The sequence below is a fragment of the Lycorma delicatula genome, chromosome 2 (assembly GCF_047948215.1).
Source record: "Lycorma delicatula isolate Av1 chromosome 2, ASM4794821v1, whole genome shotgun sequence".
NCBI lineage: Eukaryota > Metazoa > Arthropoda > Insecta > Hemiptera > Fulgoridae > Lycorma > Lycorma delicatula.
In genome coordinates, this window is record NC_134456.1 from 134,240,011 (window position 1) to 134,267,041 (window position 27,031).

General features: G+C 32.8%; 1 protein-coding gene across 2 annotated transcripts in view; it reads left to right on the forward strand.

Moving 5' to 3' along the window:
* Positions 1-27,031, forward strand: part of LOC142319228 (uncharacterized) — a 72,323-nt gene that overhangs the window by 38,793 nt on the left and 6,499 nt on the right. Inside the window, exons 11-15 of one of the 2 annotated variants that reach the window (XM_075356263.1) lie at positions 307-540; positions 1,545-1,829; positions 9,490-9,705; positions 13,612-13,871; positions 26,361-26,472. In XM_075356263.1, coding sequence (XP_075212378.1) covers positions 307-540; positions 1,545-1,829; positions 9,490-9,705; positions 13,612-13,871; positions 26,361-26,472 — 1,107 coding nt within the window. Of the gene's footprint in view, positions 1-306; positions 541-1,544; positions 1,830-9,489; positions 9,706-13,611; positions 13,872-17,351; positions 17,410-26,360; positions 26,473-27,031 lie in introns of those variants that run through there. The other variant, XM_075356264.1, reaches the window with a different exon arrangement.

Consider the following 27,031-nt stretch of genomic DNA (forward strand, 5'->3'; position numbering starts at 1 on the left):
TAATTGTCAAAATTGTGCTTGTAGTTTTATTATTTTATTACTATATGTTTTTTTGTTTATGTATTTAAAAAAAAAATAGTGTTTACTTTATTAATACCTGCTATTTCACTGCAGTAGATCATTGAAACGTAATAGTTAATAAATATCAATATCAGTTTTCTTTATACATGTTAATTGTATTAGAATCATTATCTACTGTTTTTTCATCTTAACTAACACACTATTGGTTTAATTCAGCTTTTTTTAAGCTTACAGTTTATAAAATGTTATAAATCTGTTGTTTTTTTTTTTTCACTTTTGTTACAGACTATTAAGAAAAAGCGAAATATTGATGGTGATGTAAAATGTTCTCTTCAGAAATCGTGTCATAATGATCTGTATTCTTGTATTAAAAATGTTACACAGAAGAAACCATCGTTACGCTGGCTTCCTGTTTTTCGTTTAGCTCTACAATATCATTTAAATCCAAAAAATATTAATATAGATGAAAAAGCTCAGGAGAAACTTATTCAATTACTTCCAGATTATACAAATATTATAGTAAGTATTTACATTAGTGATTTTGGTATATTTTGCCCTCAGCCTTTATTTAATATGGCTTAAATGTTGTTAATAATAATGTAATGGTTGTTTCAGATTTTCTATTGTGCAGTAATGTATTTCATATTGCCATGGACTGTTGTCTTCATTTCTGTTAGTAAGCAAAACAGGAATCATCATAGTAAAACCATTGCATTCTCTGCCATTGCAGGATTCAGCCAAGTTATTATACCCTGAGTCTCTCATTCTTTGAATTCCACTCCAAGGAATTATTCCAGGAAATACATTCTGTGAAGGGGTATATTGATTGTTTTAAACCTAGTCTTTGTTATGACTATGACAAATGTAAGGACAAAGGTAATCTTATATACAGCACTGGTCTGAGTTGCTTTGTCTGATATTGATGTGTTCATTTAGTAATATAGGACACAGCCAGTCCCTGAGTGAACAAAATTAAGATGTCACTTATATAAACTACAGTCTAGTGTTTTAGGTATACTGATGTGTATTATTACATTTAAATTTATAAAGAAAGCAATAAGAAGCCATTTCATTCCTCAGTTTACTTTATTTTTTTCAGACACTTAGTTTTCAGAATGATAATCCCTGATGTTCCAGATGTTTGGTAGGTTCAGATTGTAAGAAACAAAGTTTATGATTTTTAAGTTGTAAGGAATGGCAAACTTCATTTCTTATGAATACAGTTTACTATTTAAATTTTTTTTCAATTTTTAAAAATATATTTGTTATGAATAATACAGATTTTTATAATAAAGACTGAAGATGATCTAAGATTCTTAATTACCTCTAATTGTAGATTCTGTTAATTAATTTTACATGGTAGTTTAATAAGTTGTTGAAAATCAACAAAATCAATGTATGTTATATTAATTATTTTCTACTACTATAATTAATTAATCATTACCTAGTATTGGTTTTGGAAATGAAGAAGCAGCATTTCATAAATACAAAAACTAAATTGTATACCGTACTTGTGTTTTCAGATGGATAGGGTCCGCAGTGCAGATGTAAGTGAGAATGATGGTAATGATGATGAGAGTGATAGTGATTATGAGAATAATAGTAATAACTTTGAGGAAGAAGCAAATATATTGATGCTTGTTATACAAAATCGATCAAAACTTCAAAGTACTCTCCCTGATGATCTAATATCAACATCATGGATAAAAATGGCAAGTCACCTGCCTGTTCAGAAGTTACAAATCTTTTTGCAAGCAGCTTCTAATGATGAATTTAAAAGTATTCTCCAAAACCTTACTATCTTAACTGTAAGTTTTTATTTACTTTTACTTTACCTAAAGTAATATAAAAAGTACCCATTTATTTACTACTGATTCTGAAGTGTTGATCTATGTGTTAATAGCAATGGTGTAAAATAAATTCATCATTAAACATATGTATTATTTTTGGACAGCTAAGATTAATTTTTATATTTGTTTTTTTTAAGTGTTTATTATTTCATACTATGTAACTGTTTGTTTAGCTGTGCTGTTTTGTGTGTATATATATATATATATATATATATATATATATACACACATTTTTTAATCAGCTTTTGATTAAACATTACCTAAAGGATGGCCAAAAAATATAGTTGAGTTTACAGATTCTTTCATCTGTGAAATAGTGTCGGTAGTAAAGGGAAAAGATACAAGGTGTGTAACAAGGAAAATTTAAAAAAACAACTAATCTATGGAATCATGTGTTTAATAATAATATATAAGGGGATAGATGAGATCAATTAAAAATTCATCTTATATTTATAATCATAATAAGTAACATTATGTAAATAAAAAAGTGTTAGATATAGATATATTGATTATAAAATATTACAAACTAAATGGTGTATCAAGCATTTCCTTCCTTTACTTTATTTATTATTGTTTTATTTTTATTATATTTATTTATTTATAAAATAATCTTGTTAATGATCTCTGTCATCTTACTTCACAAATCTATACACCAGCAATCTTTACATGATGAACAAACTTAATTTCTATATCATCACTGAAATCATCTGAAAATCACAATGCCGCTTTAAATGATGAGGTGCTGACCTTGCAAACATTTTTGTAGGTTGTGTTCACTACATTTTATGTAACGTTTTAGGTATGATAAAAAGTTTTCCATTCATTAGGTGCTGCATTTGTTAAAATTCAACTGAAAACTCATTCTGAACAAGAAACACACTTTGAACAATTGTCAGGAATGTTTTGAATTATTTAAATACAGTTCTGCAGATTTGCTTCAATGTTTTATAACAGTAGATGAAATGCAGTTTTACTATTATAGACCAGAGACCAAAAAAGTATTGCTATAGTTTTTTTAGGATTCTGATGATGTGTTGCTCATAGACTACATCAGTGTTTTTCAACCTATGGGGCACGCCTTCTAGGAGGGCATGATAACAGTAAATGGACATGAGCATATCGAAAAGAAAATATTATTAAAAATTTTATCAATTTACTGAAAGGAAAGCAAAGCAAAATATATTCTGACTTAATAAATAATAAAATACACATTTACATTGATATAATACACGTATAAGTAGGATTGTATCAGTACTGTACAACGTATTTAATAATTAACTTATCAATACTAAATTAAAAACAATAATTATTAGTGATTCCTGTAGGCTTATTTTGAAGAGCAGAGATTTTAAAGGAAAGTTTAATATTAGAAGTAGACACTCTTGAGTTCTTTTTCTATGTTCAGCTGAGATCTATATTTTATCTTCAGAGCAGTCACGGTAGAAAATCCAGTTTTGCAAAGGTAGGATGTTGAAAATGGTAATAGTATACGACATGCTCTTGTTTGCAGTGCAGAAAACTCATCTACCTCTGCCCAAAATTCAAAGATTGATTTATTACTAAATTGTCTTTTGATTTTTTTGCCATGAAGTCTATGAAAATTTTTTTTCTTCGGCAGTTGAGAGTCCTTCAAGAGTATTTTGAAATGGATCCTTAGCCTACTTGTAACTTGCTATGAAATTGTTATCAGCAAGAAAATACTTTTTAAAATTCTTTGCCAGCATGACTAAATACTTTTCAGTGGTTTCAAAAACAACTTTCACATGTTGTTCTTCAGCCTCGTAAGTTTTAACACATTCATCCATATTTCCAAATATTTTTTCTAGGTTTTTTGGTTTAAATTTCTGCTCCCCAATTCCAATTTTTTTACAAAAAGCATTAACTTTATCACTCCTATCCAACATATGTGTATTTGCTCCTTGGAGTTGAAGATTCAAGGTATTTAATTTCTCAAATATGTCGACCAGGTAACTCAATCCCATCACAAATAAACTATCTCAAACTTCTCGGCTTCCATTTGGTTTTCATCCTCTAGAAAAATGGCAATTTCATCTCTTAATTCATAAGCACGTTGCAAAAATTACCCGTGTGATAACCATCTTGCCTCACAATAAAATAGTAACGCCAAATGTACTGCATCCATGCCTTTACAAAGTGCAGAAAAGATTCTTGATTTCATGGGTCTCATTTTATATAATTTATTACAGTTACAACCACCATTAATACAATATTGAGATCAGGACTAATTTGTTTGGAAGCCAGAGCTTCACTGTGGATCATGCAATGCATCCAGACATACTCTGGATATTTTTGTTTCACAATCGACGATTGTTTACTTTGGAATCTTCCAGAGATTAAATGAGCACCATTGGTGTATATTCCGACACAATTTTTCCTCTCTCTGTTTGCCATATTTATAAAATCATGTAAGATAGCAAATAATGCGAGTGCTGTTGCTTTAAGTTCTATTGGTTTGCAAAAAAGAGGTTCTTCTACTGCTGAGATGCCATCATGAAATCGAACATAGGCAATGAAATGAGCATCTTTATTGCTATCTGTTGCCTCAGCCAAGCTGAATTGAAAACAGTTTGTCTCACAACTTCCCAAAAAACTGATTACATTTTCAGCTATATCACCAATTCGACAGGCAACAGTATCATTTGATAGAGAAATGGATTGCAATTTTTTGGCAAAATTATCTCCAAACATAGTTTCTACAATCTCAATTGCAGCTGGCAAAATAAGCGCTCCACCAATGGTGTGAGCCTTTTTAGATCTGCTATTTTATATGAAACTTTGTAAGAGGCAAGTAAAGCTTTTTCATTTATAAAGTTTTTTTTAAAAAATGATGTTTACTTTTCATATGATTTTAATTTTAATTCTATGAATTTTTGGCGTTTGTTAACGTACTCGCTATAAAGTGTTTCCAAATACTGTTTAAGTTTATTAGGTTTCATGTTATCTGCTGCCAAAATTTTTGAACAAATGATACACATGGACCTTTCTTCATTTACTTCAGTACTGGTAAACTCAAAATTTAAGTATTCTTGAGAATATTTTCTTGATTTTATTTTTGGAATCACGCTCACCTGTGCGCACTTGTTGATGCTTCACTATCGTCTAATGCTTGCTTACTCCCACTTAAAATTTATCCATGATTCTGATAAATCTACTGCCATGAATATTATTTAATATCATTAATTGCACATGCAAATTACAACATACACATTCACAAATAGAAGGATTGACTTGACTGAGACTGGCTGGAATGGATCAAGGTGCAGCATTTATACACGTTTGCACAGACATTTCAGAATGTCGAGACAAATCGGAACTTCTCCTGAAGCCGCAAGATATCCGATATGGTGGATGTAAGACAGAGAGCAATAGAGAGGCATTGATTCTGGTTTTGTCAATGCAGCAGATCGGTGTTGCCAAATATCAATAAATTTACTTATTCTTGATAATTTGTAAGGTTTGTAATTAAGGTCATAGTGTAGCTTTAGTGTCAAAATACATTATTATTGTATACATTGTATTGTACGAGAGTGGGGGCGATGAAAATTATGATTGAAAATTGAGTTGCAAACACTGAAAGGTTGAGAAATGCTGGACTACATGGAAAAAGGCAGGACCATCATTGGGGAGTATAACCCTTCACTACTGGATGAATTAAAGTATGCTATTTAGGCTGTAAATTACCATCTGAAAGAAAAGAATGTGTTGTTTCAACTCATAATGCATCTGCACATACATTTCAGGTTATTGTTGCAAAACTCTATGATGTACACATCAAAGGGCTTCCACATGCATTGTATTTATCAGATTTGACTCCCAGCAATTATTTCCTGTTTGGCTTCAATCATTTACTTCCCATTCCCTGAAGAAATGGCTTGCTGGATGAAGATTTACTTCAAATCTGACACAACCACTTATTTTTGTAGAATTGGACAAATCATACTATACTTAGGGTATAAAAAAATTGAAAAGTCGTCTGTCTAAATGTATAAAATTGCAAGGAACTACTTTAAAAAGTAAAAATAAAATTTCTGAAAATCAAACAAATCCAGCAAGCTATTTCTTCAGATTTGGAAAGAGGGTGTAGTTGCTCAGAGGCAAAGAGAAAGTAATTGGTAGGAGTCAAATCTGGCAAATATGGTGCTTGTGGAAGCCCTTTGTAGTATAAGTCAGGAATTTTTCCAATAACTATGCAACCTTTATGTTAATTAATTATGTAAGTTTCTTTCAGTCTTATACATGATGGATTATGAAATGCCAAAAAAACTTAAGGTTATAAGCATAAAGTTTAAAATATTTTTTAGGGCTTTTGATAAATAAAAATATTTTAGACTAGTGAATACTAATGCTTCCATCAATCTTTAAATAATACATTACAATAAATCATTTTTTCTCTCTCTTTAAGTCCTCTTGAATTCTTAAAGACTTTGATTTTAAGTAATGAAGTTGTTAATAATTTTAAATTAAAATAATGAAACTGTGGTAATCAAACATCCTTCATAAAACCCTCATTTTAATTACAAAAAAAAATCAGAATGGAGAGCCGAACACATTGTTTGAAGTATTTACTCAATCCAGCTACACTAAAAAAAAAATTATTTTATTCCTTTCTACTCCCAGATAGATTAGGAAGGAAAAGAAGTAAGAAAATTTTAAATGTTACTTTATTTAAAACAAAAGAAAGAAAAATCTTCTATAACACATAGCATGGAGTAGCAGCTTTTGAGATTCCATATCTATTTACGAGGGTTATTTTTTTTCAAGGTCCGATCGGTCGTGAAATAAAAACCCGCGCAAAAGTCGGATGAACCTTTGCGCATATGTGTTGCGCAGCATCTCTAGTATGTCCTTCAATCACACCACGTCACTTCGTTTAGTTCTAAACACGCAGCTACCACGTAAACATGTCTACAACAATAGCATCTCCTGCCAAGTGTGAAGTGCGTGCAGTAATTCGATTTCTTCAGGCTGCGGGGTGTAATGCAGCTAAAATTCATTGACAAATAAGTAATGTGTACAGTGAAACTTCAATGAGTGATAGCAAAGTGCGACAATGGTGCAGGAACTTTAAAGCAGAACGTACAGATGTTCATGATGCAGGCAGTCAGGGGAGGAAGTGAGTATCAACCGATGATCTCATTGAGCGAGTGGATGAGGCAATTCGAGAAAATCGTCGGTTCACAATTTCTGTATTGAGTGATTCGTTTCCTGAAATTTCAAGGTCAGCTCTCTACACCATTGTGAGTGAGAGACTTCAGTACCACAAACTGTGTGCGAGATGGGGTTCCCAAGATGCTGTCCGACCATCACAAAACAATGAGAATGGACGCCTCCCTAATGTTTCTCCAGCGTTACCACAATGAAGGAGAAAATTTTTTTAACAAAATTGTCACAGGGGACGAGACATGGGTCCATTTTGGAACTGAAGAAACAAAAGAACAATCCAAACAGAGGATGCATTCTCATTCTCCCAGTAAACCAAGGTTCAAGCGAACCTTCTCCAACAGAAAGTGTTTGGCTACTGTGTTCTGGGACCAGAATGGAGTTCTCTTGGTGGAATTCATGGAACGTGGCACGACCATCACTTTCTCCATGACAATGCTCGGCCACACACTGCAGCTGTAACAAAGAAGCTCCTGCAGCGTTTTTGTTGAGAAGTGTTTGATCACCCATCATACAGCCCGGACTTGGCTCTATCTGATTTTCATCTCTTTGCTCACATGAAATGCTGGCTAGGAGGACAACATTTTGGCACAGACATCGAGCTGCAGACCAGCATAGAAACATGGCTGAAAACACAGGCGGCTTCATTATATGACGAGGGTATTGGAAAGTCGGTACCACACTATGACAAATGTCTAAATCGGAGTGGCGACTATGTAGAGAAATAGCGTAACTATATAAGTACTTGTTACAAATAAAAAATTGTTTAATTTCGGGACCGATCGGACCTTGAAAAAAAATAACCCTCGTACAACAGATAGAGACTACACCAATAAGTAAACATTTAGGTTGTTTTGTATTAAAACTATTGTCATTTTAGTGAAGAAATTAAATCTGCAAAAATAAAGGTGCATTACAAATTCACTGTAAATTTTTAGCATGATTGCAGTCTTCATGTTACCCTGATTGTAATGTCGTACTACTAGATAGTAGATTTCACTAACACAGGTGGCATAATTCACATGTGCTGTGCACTCATAACTTTAAACTGAGTGACAAAATATATTACAACATTTCTTTTACCCACATTCTTCCCTCCCATAGTCAAAGTTATTACAATTTTTTTTTCTAATGTGTACGTTGCAATCTGTTTAACTAGTGAACAATAAGCAAACACCCTCCTGCCCAATAAGATGAGGATGACATGTGTAACACTTAAATGAAGTGTACTCTTGTACAGACTCAGGCCAACTATTCCTGAGATGTATGGTTAATTCAACCCCAACCACCAAAGTACACCATTATTCACTGTCTAGTATTCAAATCCGTATAAAAATAACCCAATTTTTACTAGGATTTGAACCGAGAATCTTCACTTTTGAAAATCAGCTTTTAAGTAATTTGCAATGATGTGTTTACCACCAGACCAGCCCGGTCGGCTGATTACAATATGATGTAAATTTGTACTTTTTTTTTATAACCTTTCTTATAAAAAAAATTATATGTAGGTTTATTAAAAGTAAAATTTTATTTATTATAAAACAAATTACCTCTCATTCTTCTGTTATTTTATGTTCTAGTTAATCTAATTTAGTTTGTTATTTATTAGTTCCAATTAAATATATTGTATTCAGTATTAGCACTACCCTCTTGTAAGCACACATCTGTATTAACAATAATTGCTGCCTTTAACGTTATATGATTAGTATACCAACAGTAAAAACTATTTAAAAAACTGACATTCATATTAATACAGTCACAGCATTCTTTATAGCATCAAAAAGATTGTATTATGATAGAATAGCTTTTACAAATAACAAAATTTAATGTATTATAAATGGTGTTTACTTGAAAAATGTATTATCTAGTAAACAACATGCTAGTAAATATTACTATTAATCTTATTGAGTAATCACACATAATATTTATTAATATTTTTCTCAATTGAACTTGATTTATTTGAGTTACGATTTCATTTGGGGTGTATTGATAAGAATGATGTATATTATCTTACTATTTCAACTATGGTCAAGGCTTTCTATTTATTAATGTCCAATTAAACGTGGGCATAACACAGCTGTCCTTTTACTCCCACAGCATTCACTATTTCTTCACACCTTCAATTAGTACTTTCAGACTTAAACCCATCTTCAGTTATATTTTTTTATTATTTACATTTGCTCATTAAAATACATATTATATGTTAAAATTTGTAAAACAAATATTTGTTCAGTCAATATATTTTTTTAATGTTTTATTTTTTTTAATGTAATATTTAAATGTGATTTTTTATCCCATTGTTTAAAGATTCTTATTTGTGATTGTAGGTGGTACCGCAATAAAATACTTCCTAACTGATATTATACTATCATAATTGCAATTATTTCTTTATTTGCATGTCTGTAGGAACTAAAAGAATTGATATATTGTTTTACAGACTCAACTGTTAAAAGATTCAACTGTAGAAAGAAAATTATGTTTATTATGGAAAGTTCTATTAATGGCTCAACTGGGATGCGAAAAGGCAGTTTTAAGAAATAATATTATTGATCATTTATCCAGTACTTTTTTGCAATTAGCATTTCAGTGGAGAGATTCAGGAAATATTATGAATATTCATGGGTTACTTCTTACATTAATTACAGCTCTTAAGGTTTGTGATAATTAACCTAGTAAATATCTTTCATTTTTTTTTTATTTTGAAGTTATAAAATTTACACATTTACGAGGGTGGGGTGACTTTTAAATTTACAAATTTTAAGAGTCTGGACCTCATGCAGAGAATGTGTTAGTGCGCTTAATTTCTCGACAGCATCGCATGATTCCATTCTTCATTATTTTATTATAATAATTTCAACTCATTGTGTCACTTAGTATAGTACAGGATTCTAGTGAATACAGGAATGAACTAGTGGACCATACAATTAAAAATGAAAAAATATGGTAGTGTACTTACCAGAACCCCATTTCATTTTCAGCAGTAGATTGTACAGTAGTTTTTTAGTAAATTCATAAGCACAAAATTTCTATCTTATGTTAGCACGTACAGAACAGTAGTGTACTGGATTGTAGGACAATTTTATATTTTAATTTTAAAAATCTTAAATTTAGGAACTGATAATTTTGAAGAATAATGAATTTCAGTACCTTAAATTAATACAATTTAATAAGTAAACATAATTTAAATTAACCTAAATATACTTTATTATGTTCTTTATGTAATTTAGTCTTTATTATAAGAAAAAAAATTGGTTATTTTTATTTTGTACTGAAATTTTACTTTCAGCTACACTCTGTTTTCTGTCAACATTCTGGCTTTTCAAATTATGTTAAAAAACTCTGAATCATTTGCTGTAAGTGAAAATTCCTGAAGGACTAATAGCTTGGATAACTCTGCACTGTATGATCTAGTTTTTGTAGCTTTACTCTTACAGTCCTTGACATCAGAATTTCTTTTGTCTTCACCAGTTTTCTCTTGAAGATAGTTAATAAATTCATGTGTATTCTTTATGCTAGCCTCCGTCTCTAATAAGTTGTCCATTTCTAATAAATTATCTAAAAAAAGAAGAACGTGTCTATTTTACTGCTTCATTCTTGTGTTAAACCCTTAAATCCACTCCATAATACGCAACACCATCCATGATTTTTGTTGAATCTCCATACTACAGAAAGATTGTCTTAATTAATGTTTTTAAAACACCTCAACTTATCAGCGTTTCCAATAACTAGCAGTTTTTTTCAGATCTCCTGTCATAAAACCGCAAACAAAAACTGTAGTCAACCTTTCCTTGAAATGCTTCCCTCCTACACAACGTTCTCCTTTCAAGCAGAGTCTTACTTGGTAGTGCACAATAATAATAAAGTTTCGTCCCTGTTTGCAATATTTCTAAGTTCATAATTTTCAGTCAAAGTAGCAAGTTTTGTTTTCCAGTTAGTTATTGTCTCGTCACAGACACTTCCAGCCTCACCACATACTTCTTTAAACACAATTTGATGCCGCTTTTTAAAACTTTTTAAACCAACTATTTAAGCCAACCAAAATGCCAAAATTATTAGGGTATGTTTACTTCATATAATTTCAGTTCTATTCAGAACTGCTATTATATCATTTTATTGGAAAGAAAAATGCAGCTTAAGAGCAGTGCATATTTCTCTTTACCAAGAAAGACATATGAGTCAGTCATTATAGTCGACAACTTACATTCGAATGGAAAAAAATATAAATATTCTTTACCACTTTGATAAAAACATTAAAATAGTAGCAAACATAAAGGAACATAACCGACTGAATGTATCACATACAATATAACCCATATGGTTTTAAATTACTAAGGTAAATGAATTGAAATGGTTTCAGTTCCTTACTTCTTTTGAAATTGTAATAAATAGAATTATCTAGAGTAGTAACACTTGTTGAAGCTATCCTTCATCAAAACTCTTTTAATCATTTACTAAAATTCATTGATCATTAATTAAATCATGTTTGTTAACATGTTTCTACATCTTAATATTACAAAGAACTCTCCTGCAAAATTTTGAGGCTTTCTTTTCTTCTGCTTGAAGAATTAGTTTTATTGACATATTAACTATTGCCCCCAATTTTTTCCTTCTGACTGCTAAAAATTTGTAATTAAATGACATTGCTGGACGTAGTTCTATTTACAGGAGCAATAATCACCTTGTTTTCATGAACTCAGAGCAGTTATTTCAATCTCTGAGCATTATTACCTACCCATTTAGCCTTAATGCTTTCACTGGATGCTAGTCTTAATACTCTTCTTCCTCTACAACTGCAGCTTTCTATTTATTTTTTTTAAGTACTGTCTGTGGAGTCAGTGACTGTCTTCTTTCAGTATCACATTAAATATTCTTACCATATTTTGTATTCAACAAAAGTATATATAACCATTCTTTCAGTTAATAATACAAATAAAAATCTTAACCTCCTGTCATTAGGTAGTATAATTGTACAGAAAAAAATTGACTTAAGTCATCAATTCAGTTAATGTTAAATTAATGTTAATATTAATTGAAATTAGCGTTAATATGCTGTAGAAAATCAGCAAAAGGAGGAACTAGCAATGAAATGTTGAAGTATAAAGATTATGCATTGATACATCTGCAATATTCTGCTGCTTGTCACATAATAATGATGATTTTCTAAAAAATATTGCTCTTTGTATAACTTTATTATTAGAAAATACAAGCAAAGAATACTTCCAAATACATTTTCTAAATAAAATTGATTACACATAAGCATTATATTATGTAATACTAGGAAGTTCAGGAAACAAAATAATAAAGATACTTATAGCATTTATTCATTCTTTAATATTCTACATATTCTGACTTTTTTTAAATATTACTTTTCCTCTTTATCAAGCATTTATGTATTTGTTCTATCTAAAAGTATTTATAAAATATAAAGCAATGCTATTACTTGTAATTTTGTAAATAAACATATTATATTTTTAATTCAATATATTATTTTCATTTCAATAATTTATATTTTATTCCCTCAACTCATACTGCAGTGCTTATTTCTGTTCTGTGTTTGTCCTCTAGCATTAAAATGAGAAAAATGACCAAGTCACAATATAATTCATTTCTTATGTAATTGTAGTTATAACATAAGAAATGACTAAGAATATAGACCAAGTGTAATTGTCAAACAATAATTAAAACACTTTTTAGCCAATTAATCAGAAAGTCAGTACACATCGGAACATTTATTGACCCCTGCCTAACATCATTGCCATATATATATATATATATATATTTGACAATGTGTAATGTATATATATTGTCAAATGTGTGAGCTATCGAACTATGATAGGGGATGATAATTTTCCTGAATGCTGGCTCTATACGCACAGGTTGACTATACAAGATAAAACTTTTAATTAGAAAAGTATTTTTTAGCTGTGAGTAATATGTATTCAAGTAATTTTTTTAGAATTAGGTAAGTAATTATGAAATAAGTTTAAAGTTTTCATAAGACTGATGTTTACACATTTCACTCATTGAATTTTATCTGCATCAGTACAATAGATTTTATTAATCTTATACGATATTGATTACAATACTGATAAAAATGCAATATTAATTTTATCAATAGTCTTCATTCATCACAAAAATCTTCCTCATTGCATGAGCCAGATATCCAGAGGTAATAAAAGAAATACTAATATATATTGGAAATAAATTTACTAATCCTCAGCGCAGAGCCATTGAATAATAGTGCTTTTTGTTATTCTTTGATAACCCAGAATAATAATTCTATTAAGGTTTTGTTTTTAACAGCTTAATACATAATCTTTTACTATTTTTATATACATATTTATTTACAATGGAAAGGATTCTTAAGGTTGCAAGAAGTTGAACCAAAGTTTCTATTAGACTAACAAAAAATAGAAATTAATAAAATTATAAATTTTAATTGACTGAAAAAAATTTGATCTCACTAGTAATAAAGCAATAAAAATATAAGTATAGGTTTATAAGTTATTTTAATTAAATTATAAAGTTCGGTACTTAAAAAAATTTTGTAATATTTCAGGTGAAAATGACCATACATCATGTAGAGATGTGCTTAGAAGTTATAACCTCTACTCCTTCTGGTGCTTCACCAAAATTAGTTAATAAAGCCATAGGAGTTCTGTCTGCCATATTAAGATATCGTATGGCATTAATTATAGATTTAATTCCTCAATTTCTTCAGCGTTTAATATACATTATCTCCATTATAGCAGCAGCCAGTCATAACAATAGCCTTCATCCTGTTTCAAAGTTTGCTGATTGTGCATTCTCGATGGAAAAGTAAGTTATATTTAATAGCTAATTCACGTTTTTGTAATATGTTGTTTCTACTGTTTGTAGTATCAAATCCATACAATTGAATTATTTCTTTTGATCATTTAATATTGTAGGTACCACTTGTAAAAACATTTCTGTCACTAATGATGTTACACATAAGCTGTTAACTGTTTTTTATTGAGTAATTTTGTTCAAGGTTTTTTTTTTAATACTGCAGATATCCAAGTATTACTAAAAAAAAAGTCTCTTTCAGTAATAAATGTTACTCATAACCTTTCTGTAACATCTTTTTTTACATTTTAATAGAGAAATTTCTTCTTTTTTTAAATAATGAAAAGATAATGTATAAAAGCACTGGTAAATGCTACCCAATAGTTACATAAAAGTTACCCATCACTGAATAGTTGCTTAACTGTTGGGTAGTAATAGTGTAAGTATGGGTAGCATGTTTAGACAGTAAACATGCTTATTAGATTTTTGTGTTAACTATGCATGTAATCAATTACATAAAATGAATATATTTAAAGAAAATAATTGAAAGAGATTCTTTTAAAAATGTTTAAAAGAAATGAGAATTTAAAAAAATACTATGTAAATAAGGTTACTTTAGAACAGCAGTTCCCAACCTGGGGTCCACAGATACCTAGGGGTTTGCAAGAGCATCAACAAAATCAACTCAAAAAATAATATTAATAAGAGAAGTAACTTAATTTTATTTTCAAAGTAAGATTATTATAAACTTCAGTTTATCATGTTCTCAGTTTGTAAGAATATTTTTAGTTTTGTCACAAGAATTTCCAGCCTCAGAATTTACAAAGGAATGTTTGTACCGTTACTTGGGTAGAGTTGAATAACCCATTCCTTCCTGCTACCCATCTTTTGCTAGCAGAAGTAATTGCTCACCCCCCACAATTTTAACTGTTTTGGCAGAGTTTGTTTGTACTTTGTAGCCACTTGCAAATATTTTGAATATTCTCTTGTAGCGTTAATCATTCTCTCAGAAGTTTAAAATATGTGATTTAAATTAACTTTCCTTTGAACAGTATGGATTGCTGGTTGAAATCAGGTTCATTAAAGCATCTAACATTGAAGATAGCACTCGTGTAGCATTTCAAATTTACAGATACATCTAAAGAAATATCAGAAGTGTTTGGATAATTATTTAGAATTCAGATTCACAGTGTTAATAAAGACAGGGATGAGGAGCGATAATGTATTATTTGCAGTGAAATTCTATCAAATAAGTCTATAAACTGTCAAAACTGCCACAGAATTTTAAAATTATACATAATGATTACAAATGAAACACCTGAATATTTTTGAAGAAGCCTTGTGCATCTAAACAAGTGTAAGAAATCAATGAACAGTTTTTTATCAAGTTCGATAAAATGGCCGTTGTAGCTTCCTATTAAATTGCTCATATGGTAGTTAAAAAAGGACAGTCACATATAATAGCAGAAGAGCTAATTTTTACTGCAGTGAAAAGAATAACAATTATCACGTGTGGTGATAAATGTACAAATAAAATGTTTAATATTGTTATCATATAACACAATTAAAAGACGAATTGATGAAATGGCAGAAAATGTAGAGAGTACATTGGTTGAAAGATTGTGATCAAATGATTATTTTGCATTAAAGCTGGATGAAAGTGCTGATATTTCAGACAATGCAAATCTATTTTCTTTTGTGAGGTAAAATATAATAATGGCACTTTTGAAGACATGTTATTTTGCAGTGTAGTGCCATTACTTTCCACTGATGAGGCTATGTTTTTTGGTGTACTTTTATCAAAGGCAATGAAATTAACTGGGATAAATGTGTTGGGGTATACACACATGCCACAGGGACTAAGATAGGAAAGTTTTAAGGGACTTGTGCCTTGCCTTGTGACTTGTTATATCATCTGTGCAGTCGACTTACTGTAGTATTATGAAGCATTAGCTTCAGTACTGTGCCTATAAAATCCATTCTTTTATATGTTTATATGAAATCTGTTCTTGATGATGAAGTGAAAATTATAAATTTCATTAAATCTCAGCCTCTTAGTTTCTGCATCTTCACTGCACTGTCATGAAACGGGAATTGAACTTGAACATTTGCTGCTTCATTCAGAGGTGCACTGATTATCACGAGGTAAAGTGTTAACATGGCTGTTTCAGCTGCTTGTTGAGTTAGTATTTTTCTTCTTGACTACAAATTTGAACATAAAAATTTTTTGTGGAACTTTTCTTGGCTTACTTGTTGCCTATTCTGACATTTTTATCTTTATAATTGCTCTAAGTATTGTCTTCAGAGTTTATCTTTAACAGTGTTCTTCGTTCAGGATAAGATTGAAGCAATAATAAAGAAATTAAACTTGTAATCATGCCAAGTTGCTAATCATAATTCAGTTCATTTCCCTCTCTTAGTGACTTTCTTGCAACAATTGATGATCAACTCTCATCCAATATCATTTAAAACATAGAAGAATATCTAGACTGATTGGCATTGAAATTAACAGAATATTTTCCTTCTTGAGTGGAAATAATAACTGGATGAAAAAGTCCTCACGGTATCAGAAAATATCCTATCTGTCAAAGTAGAAGAGGAGTTCTTAGAATTATCATGTTATTCCAGTTAAAATTGTATTTCCTACTATGACTGTCAGAATTTTAGTTGCATACACAACTGATGTATCCAGATGTTTCCTGAACTGCATTACAACACTTACTGCGATTTGCATCAACATACTTTTGTAAGTGTACATTTTCTGCTCTAGTCTTCTTGAAAAACAAGTATAGAAAGAAATTTAATGTAGAACCTTTGAATCTTTACAATTGAACCAAATTTCATAAAACTAGCAGCTGTTAAACAACATCAACTGTCCACTGACAACCCTATGGTAAGCCTGAACAATTTTTTTTTTCACAGGAAAATCAGGTAAACTTATGTCAATTTTTATATTTTCTCAGATACATTTACAACCTAAACCTGAAATGTAATTTCACTATCACTTCTTGAGATATTTAAATCATTACATTATTCAAATATTTAATGAGAGTACCTTAAGTTGATCAACATTAAATAGTTAAAAAAATGTAGGAAGCCATCAAAACACAGTATGGACTATAAAGGGGTCCATGGCAATGAAAAGGGTGAGATCCACTACTATAGAAAGTAGACTGTTTAGTTCTGTATAAAGTACAGTATGTAAAAAAATGTTGCTAATTTGTGTATTATGCATGTATTAAGAAATGAATCAAGTTCTATGTGAAGAATTAACAGTGTACATTCTTACAATGTTTTTGCAGGTTTTTTTCTCTGTAGTATAGGAAACATATACTTGTACTGTACATGTCCTTGTACATGTACTGATTAAATTTTCTAATATACCTTAGTGGCAGTGTAGTTTCTCTATAACACAGTTTAAATATGTCTTCCTGTGACCAGATTATATATACATGTAAGGAGTGATTGGAGATACCTTTTTTTTTCTTGTAGAGGCGGGGAATCCATTTTACAGATGCCAAAGCAGTGTCGGGGTCACTAACAAGTCCTGCTAGGTTTTATGAATAAATAATAAATATATTAATATTTATTAAGAGCATATGTGTAACTACTCGCTACCAACTAAACCTACACCCCTGGCTATCCACCCTTCTGGCATAGCTAATAAAGAATTCCTTCAGGTAGGGGGAGATCGCCCAAACACAGCCATTCGCCACATAATACTACAAGTACTTTCATAAATACTTAATATGTACACACATTATACATAATGTTGGATATTATACGTAAATGGATGTTTGTTTGTTTGTCCTGCATGCGTTCTTATACCACTCATCCGATTGTGAAGAAACTTTGGTGATTTGTTGTGCGCACGCCCATGAAGGTTTCTGAATTAGTTTGGACCTGCTAGGTGGCGCTGGGGTTGAGATATTTAAAAAAAATTGTATTTATGGTCCGATTTGCTCATATTTAGAATATGTATTGAATTAATTACATGAAAAGAAATATTTTTCCAAAAAATGGACCGCCTAGGTGGCGTAGGGGACAAAATATTTTGAAAGATTGATATATTATAAGATTGAGATATTTTGAAAGATTTTTGGTCCAATTTGGATATTTACGAAACAAACAAATATACAAACAGACTTTCTTCTTCATATATATTTATAGAAGATAAAAGATTACCCGTGCAGACAAGATACATATTACAAAATTAAAATTTTTTTTAATTTGTTCGGAAGACCTCGCAAACAACAAAGTACCTAAGCAAAGAGAAAAAACTGAAGATCTCGCAGGCAAAAGTATCTAAGCTCTGACACTTTACTTTAAGTGGTCAGAAAAAGGACTGTGAAAGTGCATTAGTGAATTAAAGTGTAAAAAATAAAAAAAAGAATTAAGTGTTTAACAGATTTGTATATTAAGTGGTCAGAAAAAAGTTGTGAAAAAGTGTCAAGATTCAGGTTTCATTTGATCCTTTTTAATTAAAAGGAGGAACTTTAAATTTTATTAAAGGAGGACTTTCAAGTATTAAAATAAAGGTTCTCACATATTTTGTTACTCTTTATAAATTCTCACTTTTTTTATTTCTCATTATTTAATTATGTCTAATGGGCTATTTTAGGTCAGTTTTGTTCCAAATTTATAAATGAAACACCAGGAGGAATGTGCTGCGCAGGTGAAAAAGTGAAATTGTTCAGAACTGCCCTTGAACAAATGCCAACTGATAACTACAAAGTTGTAGTTAGAGCAGACAAAACATCCGTCGGCCAGTATGAAAGACAGTGCATTGCACCAACAATTGATAAAGTGGCGATCGTTATAGTTTGCAAAGAATTTAACTCACTTGATATAATTCTCCAACGCAGAAATGGTGATGTTCAACGGTGTCAGAAACTCATCACTCATATAACAAATAGTAATATCCGATTTTATTTTGGCAAGGAGAAGATGGATATCATGTCAACATCAAATTGAGAAATCCACAAACAGGTGAGGAAACAAATAAGAAAGTCACTTCCATGAATTACTATTCATATCGATTGATGAGGTAAAAACGATGACAATTTTTCCATCAATACATTGTCGATATGTATGCAAAAAGCAAAACCAAACGACTCCTCTTCATTTGATTAAACCTAACCAAGTTGTGTTACGTAAAGTACATTCATATACATGATGCAGTAGTTAATGATGGTAATGTGAACCCCAATGAATTGGGAAAAATGATCATACTACCGACCACATTTACAGGTAGTCACGGCACATGCATAAATATGCACAAGATGCAATGATGTATATTCGTACATATGGCCACCAAAATTTGTTTATTACATTCACATGTAGTCCTATGTGGGTTGAAATAAAAGAACTTCTGTTAACAGGACAATCATCATCGGATTGTCATGATATTTCCGCACGTGTGTTCAAACAAAAATTGAAGTATTTAATGAATTTAATTGTCAAGTATCATGTTTTTGGAGAGACACACTGTTAAATGTATTCCATTGAATGGCAAAAAGAGGATTTCCACATGAACACATTTTGATTTGATTGATCAAAAAAATCACACCATATCAAATTGATGAAATCATCTCAGCAGACATATCAGATGTCGACATTGATCCAGATATTTGAATTCATCACTAAAACCGTGGTCCATGTGTTTTACTCGACAACAATTCACCATCCATGTTTGATGGGAAATGCACGAAACAATACCCAAGAGACTTACTTACCGAGACTATGTTTGACAATGGCAAATATCCTCTCTGTTGTCGACGATCAAATGAAGATGGTGACAAATCCATCATTTTAAAAGTACAAAACAATGATGTTGAAGTCAATAATAGTTGGGTTGTACCGTATTCACCATTACTCTTGAAAACATATGAAGCACATATCAATGTCGGGTATTACAATTCAGTAAAATCGATCAAGTACATTTGCAAATTTGTCAACAAAGGAAGCGATGTGGCAGTTTCTAGATTGGGAAATGCAACTACATCTATAGATGAAATCAACCAATATCAACCGGGATGCTACATTAGTAGCAATGAAGCAAATTGCACATTTTATCATTTCCAATCCATGAACGACATCTAACAGTTGTTCATTTGGCAGTGCACCTTGAAAATGGACAACACGTGTACTTCACAACAGATAATGCACCTGCAAGAGCATTTTCACCACCACCAACAACGGTAACTCCATTTTTATCATTGTACGGGGATGATATGTTTGCAAAGACGCTACTCTAATCTGAAGAGCCAACACACACATGGAATGCATCTGTGAAAATGTTTCAACATCGCAAACAAGGTAAAGCAGTTGAAGGACACCCCAATTTATAATTTACTGACACATTAGATCGTCTGTGCCCTGTTCACCCAAACAATGCAGAATCCTTTTACTTGCAATTACTGTTAATCAATGTACGTGGACCGACATCCTTCCAAGAATTGAGAGAACAGTAAACGGTCAAGTATGTGCAACTTATCGTGAAGCTTGCCAAAAATTAAATCTTCTTGAAAACTATGCACATTGAAACAATTCAATCAATGATGCATCGAATACAACTCAACCACAGAAAATACGCACATTATATGTAATCATATTGACGATGTGTTTCCCATCCAATCCAAAATATCTTTGGAAAAATACAAAGAGTGCATGAAGACATCCTACATCGTTTGCATGCAACGACTCAAAATCCGGACATTCAATTCACACCAAACATATATAATGAGGCGTTGGTTTCAGTTGAGGACATATGTTTAGCAATCACCACAAAAGCACTGGTACAATTGGGAATGGCTGCGCCGAATCGATCTGCAAACGACCTTTTTGATCGTGATTTGCGACAAGAAACACACTTCGATGTCAACAAATTGGGTACATTTGTTCAAGCGAATCTTTCAAAATTAATTCCAGAACAATGCATAGCCTATGACAGAATTATGCATGTAATAACAAGCCAAAACGGCAGATTGTATTTTCTAGATATGCCTGGAGGCACAGGCAAAACTTTTCTCATTTTACTTATTTTGGCCACCATATGATCACAAAAAAATATTGTACTGGCAATCGCATCATTTTGAATTGCGGCAACTCTTTTGGATGGTGACCAAACAGCACATTCAGCACTGAAATTTCTGTTCAATATGCAAATCACAGAGACACCAACATGCAATATCAATAAAAATTCTGGAATGGGTAAATTACTCAAATCATGACAATTCATTATATGGGACAAAGTAGTATGGCGCACAAAAAGCATTAGAAATACTTCATCGAACACTAAAAGATTTGAGAGGAAATGAACAGCTCTTCATTGACACTCTCATTTTATTGTCTGATGATTTTCGACAAACTCTTCCAGTTATACCACATTCAACACCCACTGATGAAATTAATGCATGTCTCAAATCATCAGTTTTATGGTAACACATACAAAAATTAACTTTGAAGACCAATATGCGTGTACAACTACAACGTGATGCATCTGCTGAACATTTCGTAAAACAATTGTTAGATATTGGAAACGGGAAAATGACAATCGATGAATCAACAAAATGTATCAGATTGCCAACAAACTTCTATAAAATCACAACAACCACAGAATTAATTCACAAAGTTTTCCCAGATATCACACAGAAGTACAAAAATCATCCGTGGCTCAGTGCACGTGCTATATTAGCAATCAAAAATAATGATGACAGTGCAATCTATTGCAGCATAAAAAACAAAATACCAAGTCTAATATAAGTCTTTCGATACTATAATTAATCAAGACAAAGTTATCAGTTATCCAACTGAATTCTTGAATTTTCTTGGTTTGCCAGGCTTGCCGTCGAACGTTTTAACATTGAAAATTGGTGTGCCTATAATTTTTCTACGAATATCAATCCACCATAACTTTGCAACGGTACCAGGCTTTCAGTGAAAAAGATGATGAACAATATCAATAAAACTACAATTTTAAATAGAATATTTAAGGGAGAAGATGTACTGTTGCCACGCATCCCACTGATTCTGACAGATATGCCATTCGAATTCAAACATTTGCAGTTTCCGGTGTGACTCGCATTTGCAATGACCATCAACAAAGCACAGGGATAATTGCTGCAAGTGTGTGGACTAAATTTGGAAAATCCATGCTTCTCACATAGACAGCTGTATGTGGTCTGCTCACGCGTCGGAAAACCTTCTGATTTATTTATGTATGCACCAGATGGAAAAACAAAAAATATTGATATCTGAAAGCACTTCATTAAACAGAATTGTACAATAGACATATCAATAGCAAATATGCGTTTCAATATAAGATATATTTCATATGTTATTACCTAGCAATATATATGAATACACACGTCAATTCTAAATATATATATACATATATATAAAACAATATATTATATATTCCATTATATAATAATATATATCTAACATACATGCCACACTTGAAGTCCAAAAATATGAAATATAAAAACTTATACATGATCAATTCATTACTGACAATGATTACAACATATTTATGTGGTATATACAACAATGTAACAAGCATAATATTTACAACAATGTAAAAATTGTTTCTTTGTAATTGCTACATGTATATTATGTATAATAGAACAGCTTCCATGTAATGGTTATATGAAGTATATGGAATGGTTATTTTTATAAGTTAAATATTACATTTCTAAGAGGGAAACAAGGTCACTTACATTAGCATAGCTCATTTAATTTTCAAGTCTAATACATCTAATACAATTTAATAAGTCTAATACATTTAATTTTCTAGTTTAATTGTAAGTATATAATACACTTCTCATCATTGCTGGTTTATACTTGACCAACATACAAGTCTGACTTACTATCTACAGTCTCCATCAGACACATAGGTGGAGTGCCCCTGGCCACATTGCGCTCTGCAACACCCTCGCGTGTGGGGGCTCCCTGGATTCAGAGCTGGGAACCTGTCCTCCCATACGTCCTTTGGTGACACGTGTTGTCTCATGTCTCTTCCCATGCCTTGAGATCCCTCATCATATCATACAAATGTAGCAATCGCATTCTAATGTTCTGGCTTTCCCAACATGATATTGAGCAGTTCTTCTCTTCCCAAAGACACCAGTAACTCTCTCCTGAGTTCTTCATATCTTGGGCAGAAAAAGAACACATGGTATGCCGATTCTTTCTCTTCACACATTGGGCAGTTTTGTTCTTCATTAAGACCGTACTTATGTAGGTATGTTCTGTACACCCGTGGCCTGCTAGAAACCGGGTGAGGCAGTAGTCAAGCGAGCCATGAGTTCTTCTGCGCCAGTGCCTTATGTCTTTAACCAATTGGTTCATCCATCTCCCTTTTGTGCTGCCATCCCACCATTTCTGCCATTTGTTGTCCATTTCTTCTGTCATAGTCTTGGTTAGCCTACTTCTATCTATGGAGGAGATAGCCCCTAACTTGCATAGTCTAATCTGTATTTCAACTGATCTATGAGTAGAAGTCCCGCCAGTACCTGTGCTGCATCCTTTGAGACAGTCCTGCATGCTATTCTTCTATGTATCAACTCCATCATCTCTTTGTACTTTCTGTACCTGATTACTTCTCCCATACCTCTGCTCTTCAAAGTAATGTAGAGTATACTGTGCTTACCAGAAGTTTCCTTCTTTGTTGCCTTGGTCCGTGGCAGTTTGGGAGTAGGGCAGCAACTAGCTTCCTGGTCCATTTGGCCTTCTCGTACGCTTCTTTGACATGTATGCTGAAGCATAGTCGGGCATCTATCTAGATGCCCAGGTACTTCACCACCGACTTTGTTACAATTCTTTGACCTTCCAGAGGGATCACCATGGTAGGTCTCCTTTTGGCAGTGGTGATCACAATGGCTTCCATTTTGTCTGACACTATCTGCAGCCAGACCTCATTCATCTAACCTTTTATTGTCTCGTAGGCAGGCACTGATGATCTTTTCCACAGATCATCAGTGTAGCCCATTATAGAAACTGATGGGGGGAGAGGGAGCCGCAATACCTTAACATATGTGATATTCCATAGTGTCGGTCCAAGAACCAACTCTTTTGGTACTCTCCTCTCGATAGTTCATTCTACCATCCCATTTTCAATGTTGTAGCATAATTTGCACTCAGTCAGATGCGTCATTATAATTTTCTTTATACACAAAGGGATTCCACGTGTTGATAAGGCTTTACTTATTGCTGTATGAGTAACGCTGTTGAACGCATTCCTCGCGTTGAGTGTTACCAATATGGATAAGTTGCCTTTAGTCCTGGTCTCCCCTCCTCTGATTATCCTCTCCCCCATCTGCCTTACAGCTGCCACTGCATCCAGAGCAGATCTCCCCCTCCAAAACCTATATTGGTTCACAGGGAGGCCACCCTCTTCTTCGATTGTATCTTCTAATCTTCGTTGGATCATTCTTTCTTACCACTTTGGCTAGAGCATCAAGCATAGCTAGAAGCCTATATGAGGAGGGTATTTCTGGGTCTTTTCCTGGTTTTGTACAAGTACTAGTTTTTGTTTTTTCCACATATCTGGGAATACTCCCTTTTAGACATGAGTTGTACACTTCTAATACCGTATCTGGCCAGGCCCATGCCACTACCTTGACCACCATGTTCGGTAGTTGGTCTGGGCAAGGAGATTTGTCAGCTGGCATATGGGCTATCACCGTTTCAAGCTCAGCATTCGTGAATGGATTAAGGGGTCCGGATAAAAAAAAATGTTACTTCGTCTTCAACAAGCAACTTCCCATTTGGAAAGAGTCCATCTATGATGTTTCTGATCTCTGATCCTGCTCATAACTGAGTGGCTGTAGGTTTAAGTGCGCTTTTAACGAGAATCCTGTAGGGTCACCCCCATGGGTTCTGCTAGAAGCTCTTTCCAGCAGTTCTTTTTGGATTCCCTTATTAATTTGTTTAGCTCCTTCTTACTCGTTTTGTATTCCACAGTGAAGAGAGCCCTGACAGCATTATGGTATGTCTTCATCTGCCTTTCTTCTAAGGCATTCCCTTCATTTTGCATCTATTGCTGGGTTCCACCAACACATCAGTGGATACTCCTTTACCTTATGCCTTCTAGGGGGGATCTGTTACAGGCCTCTCGTAGGTAATTCATTAACCATGTGGCCTTCTCCTCTGCTGTAAGGGTCTCCCCTACTGTTCTGAGGTCTAGTCCCTCGATGAATTCAGCCTGATCCATGTTCCTTGTAGTCCAGCCTTCAGTTGTATGCCCGCCTCCTCCTCTTCTTTTGCCTCCATTGATCATTATCCTTATGGGCTGATGATCACTGGCCGTGTATCCTTCCCACACCCTCCATCCTGGTATCCTGGATGCCAGTCAGGTGTGGTGAAGGATACATCAGCTACCAAACCAGTAGTCCCTTTTTTAAAGATGAATGTACTGCCCATGTTTAGGCATAAGAGGTCTAATCCCAAAGTCATATCCACCAGTATGTTGCCGCAAGCGTTTTTCCTGATCAAACCCCAAGTGGTCAACCATGCATTAAAGTCTCCCGCCAGGAGCTCCGGCCATCAGTCTTCTGCGTCATGCATCATCGTATGTAATAGTATGTATGTAGTACTCTGCAGCTTTCTGTGTTTATGTTGGGTGAAAAGTAGCAGGAGTATATATATATATATATTCTTCCTATCCTCGCCTTGACGTAGCTGTCTCCTTGTAATACTTCCTTTAGTGGCAGCTGAGTGTGTGCCCAGATGGCCGCTTTTCCGTCTCTCAACATGATCCACCTCAGCCTTGGGCATGGGGCATATGGATGAGTACTAGATCTGCATTCATCTCATAGTCATATCTGCTTAGTATGGTCATATCTTGTGCTAGGGCTGAGTGGTTCGTGTTAACCTCTGTACAATTTCCATTAGTGAGCTTTATTTTGCCTGGTCTCCCCTGGTTCTCTTTGCTGTGTTCTTTTGTCACTCTTTTTGAACATGTAGTTCTCCAAAAAGAGCCTGTGCGATGTCCTTCTTTGTTGCAGGTCATGTACTGTATTTCTCCTCTGCATTCAGCTGCACAGTGTCCTGCTTCTCCGCAGTTGAAACAGGCACCTGCTCTGCCCTTGCCCTTGCAGTATCTTGCGTTGTGCCCTGTTTCTAAGCATCGAAAAAAGCGTTGTGGCAAGTCTACAATGTCCATTCTACAGGAGACCAGTCCAATTTTTATTCTGCCCTTTTGTGTTATTATTGTGGCGTGATCTGCCAGTATCCGACACGTTGCTATATCAGACCCTCTGTATCCAAGCCTGACTGATATTTTCAGTTTCTCTGGTAATGCCTGTCCAATTGCCAACTTAAGTCTGCTCAGAATTTCCTCAGGTTCTATACCTCCTTCTAAGTTCTGCCCTTCTAAGCACTAATATTTCTTCCTTCATTACCATTAAAGTTTGGTAATATCAAAAGTTTTGTTACTTGAGACTAAAGAAGAATAGAACTGAACTTTCATTTATTTTTTTTTCATTTTATTTTTTTTAGGTTAGCAAATGTAATAACAAAACAAGGAAAGGACTTTGCTAGAGTTGCACATTTTGCTGTTTCAGATATTTTATACATGTTTGAAAAGTATACCATTGACACTTCAGTTAAGGTAATAATTGTTTTTGATAATTAGCATGTACAGTGATTTTTTCTTTTATATTTGTAAACATAAATATCCCTTTTAACCTCAGTTCATTTACCTCGCTAACCAAACCTATGAAATTTCAGAACTGCTGGAATTCTTATTCAAGTAAAGATCTTAAGGATCTTGATAAAGTTCAATTCCCGCAAGCTATATCCACACTCATGCGTTTTTGCTTGCTTTTAGCATGCAAAAGTGCAGTGGTGCTTGATATGATGCATGCAGCATTTGTGGTTTCAATCTAAATAAATTTATGTTCAACATAAATTCACATTTTACTTGGTTTAGGCAATATATCTCTAGATTATGCTAAAAAATTAGTGTTTATTGAAAATTACAGATCATTTACTGCTTAAAAACAACTATTATCCAGATTTCACCTTAATGTATGTGACTATGTCAAAAAATTAATTAATGAAAATAGTTTAAAAAATTCTTTCCTTGACAATCTTAAAGACTTTCACTTTTAGCTTTTAGAATCCTTGGTAGCATTAATGAGTGAATAGCTTTGATAATTTTAATTAGT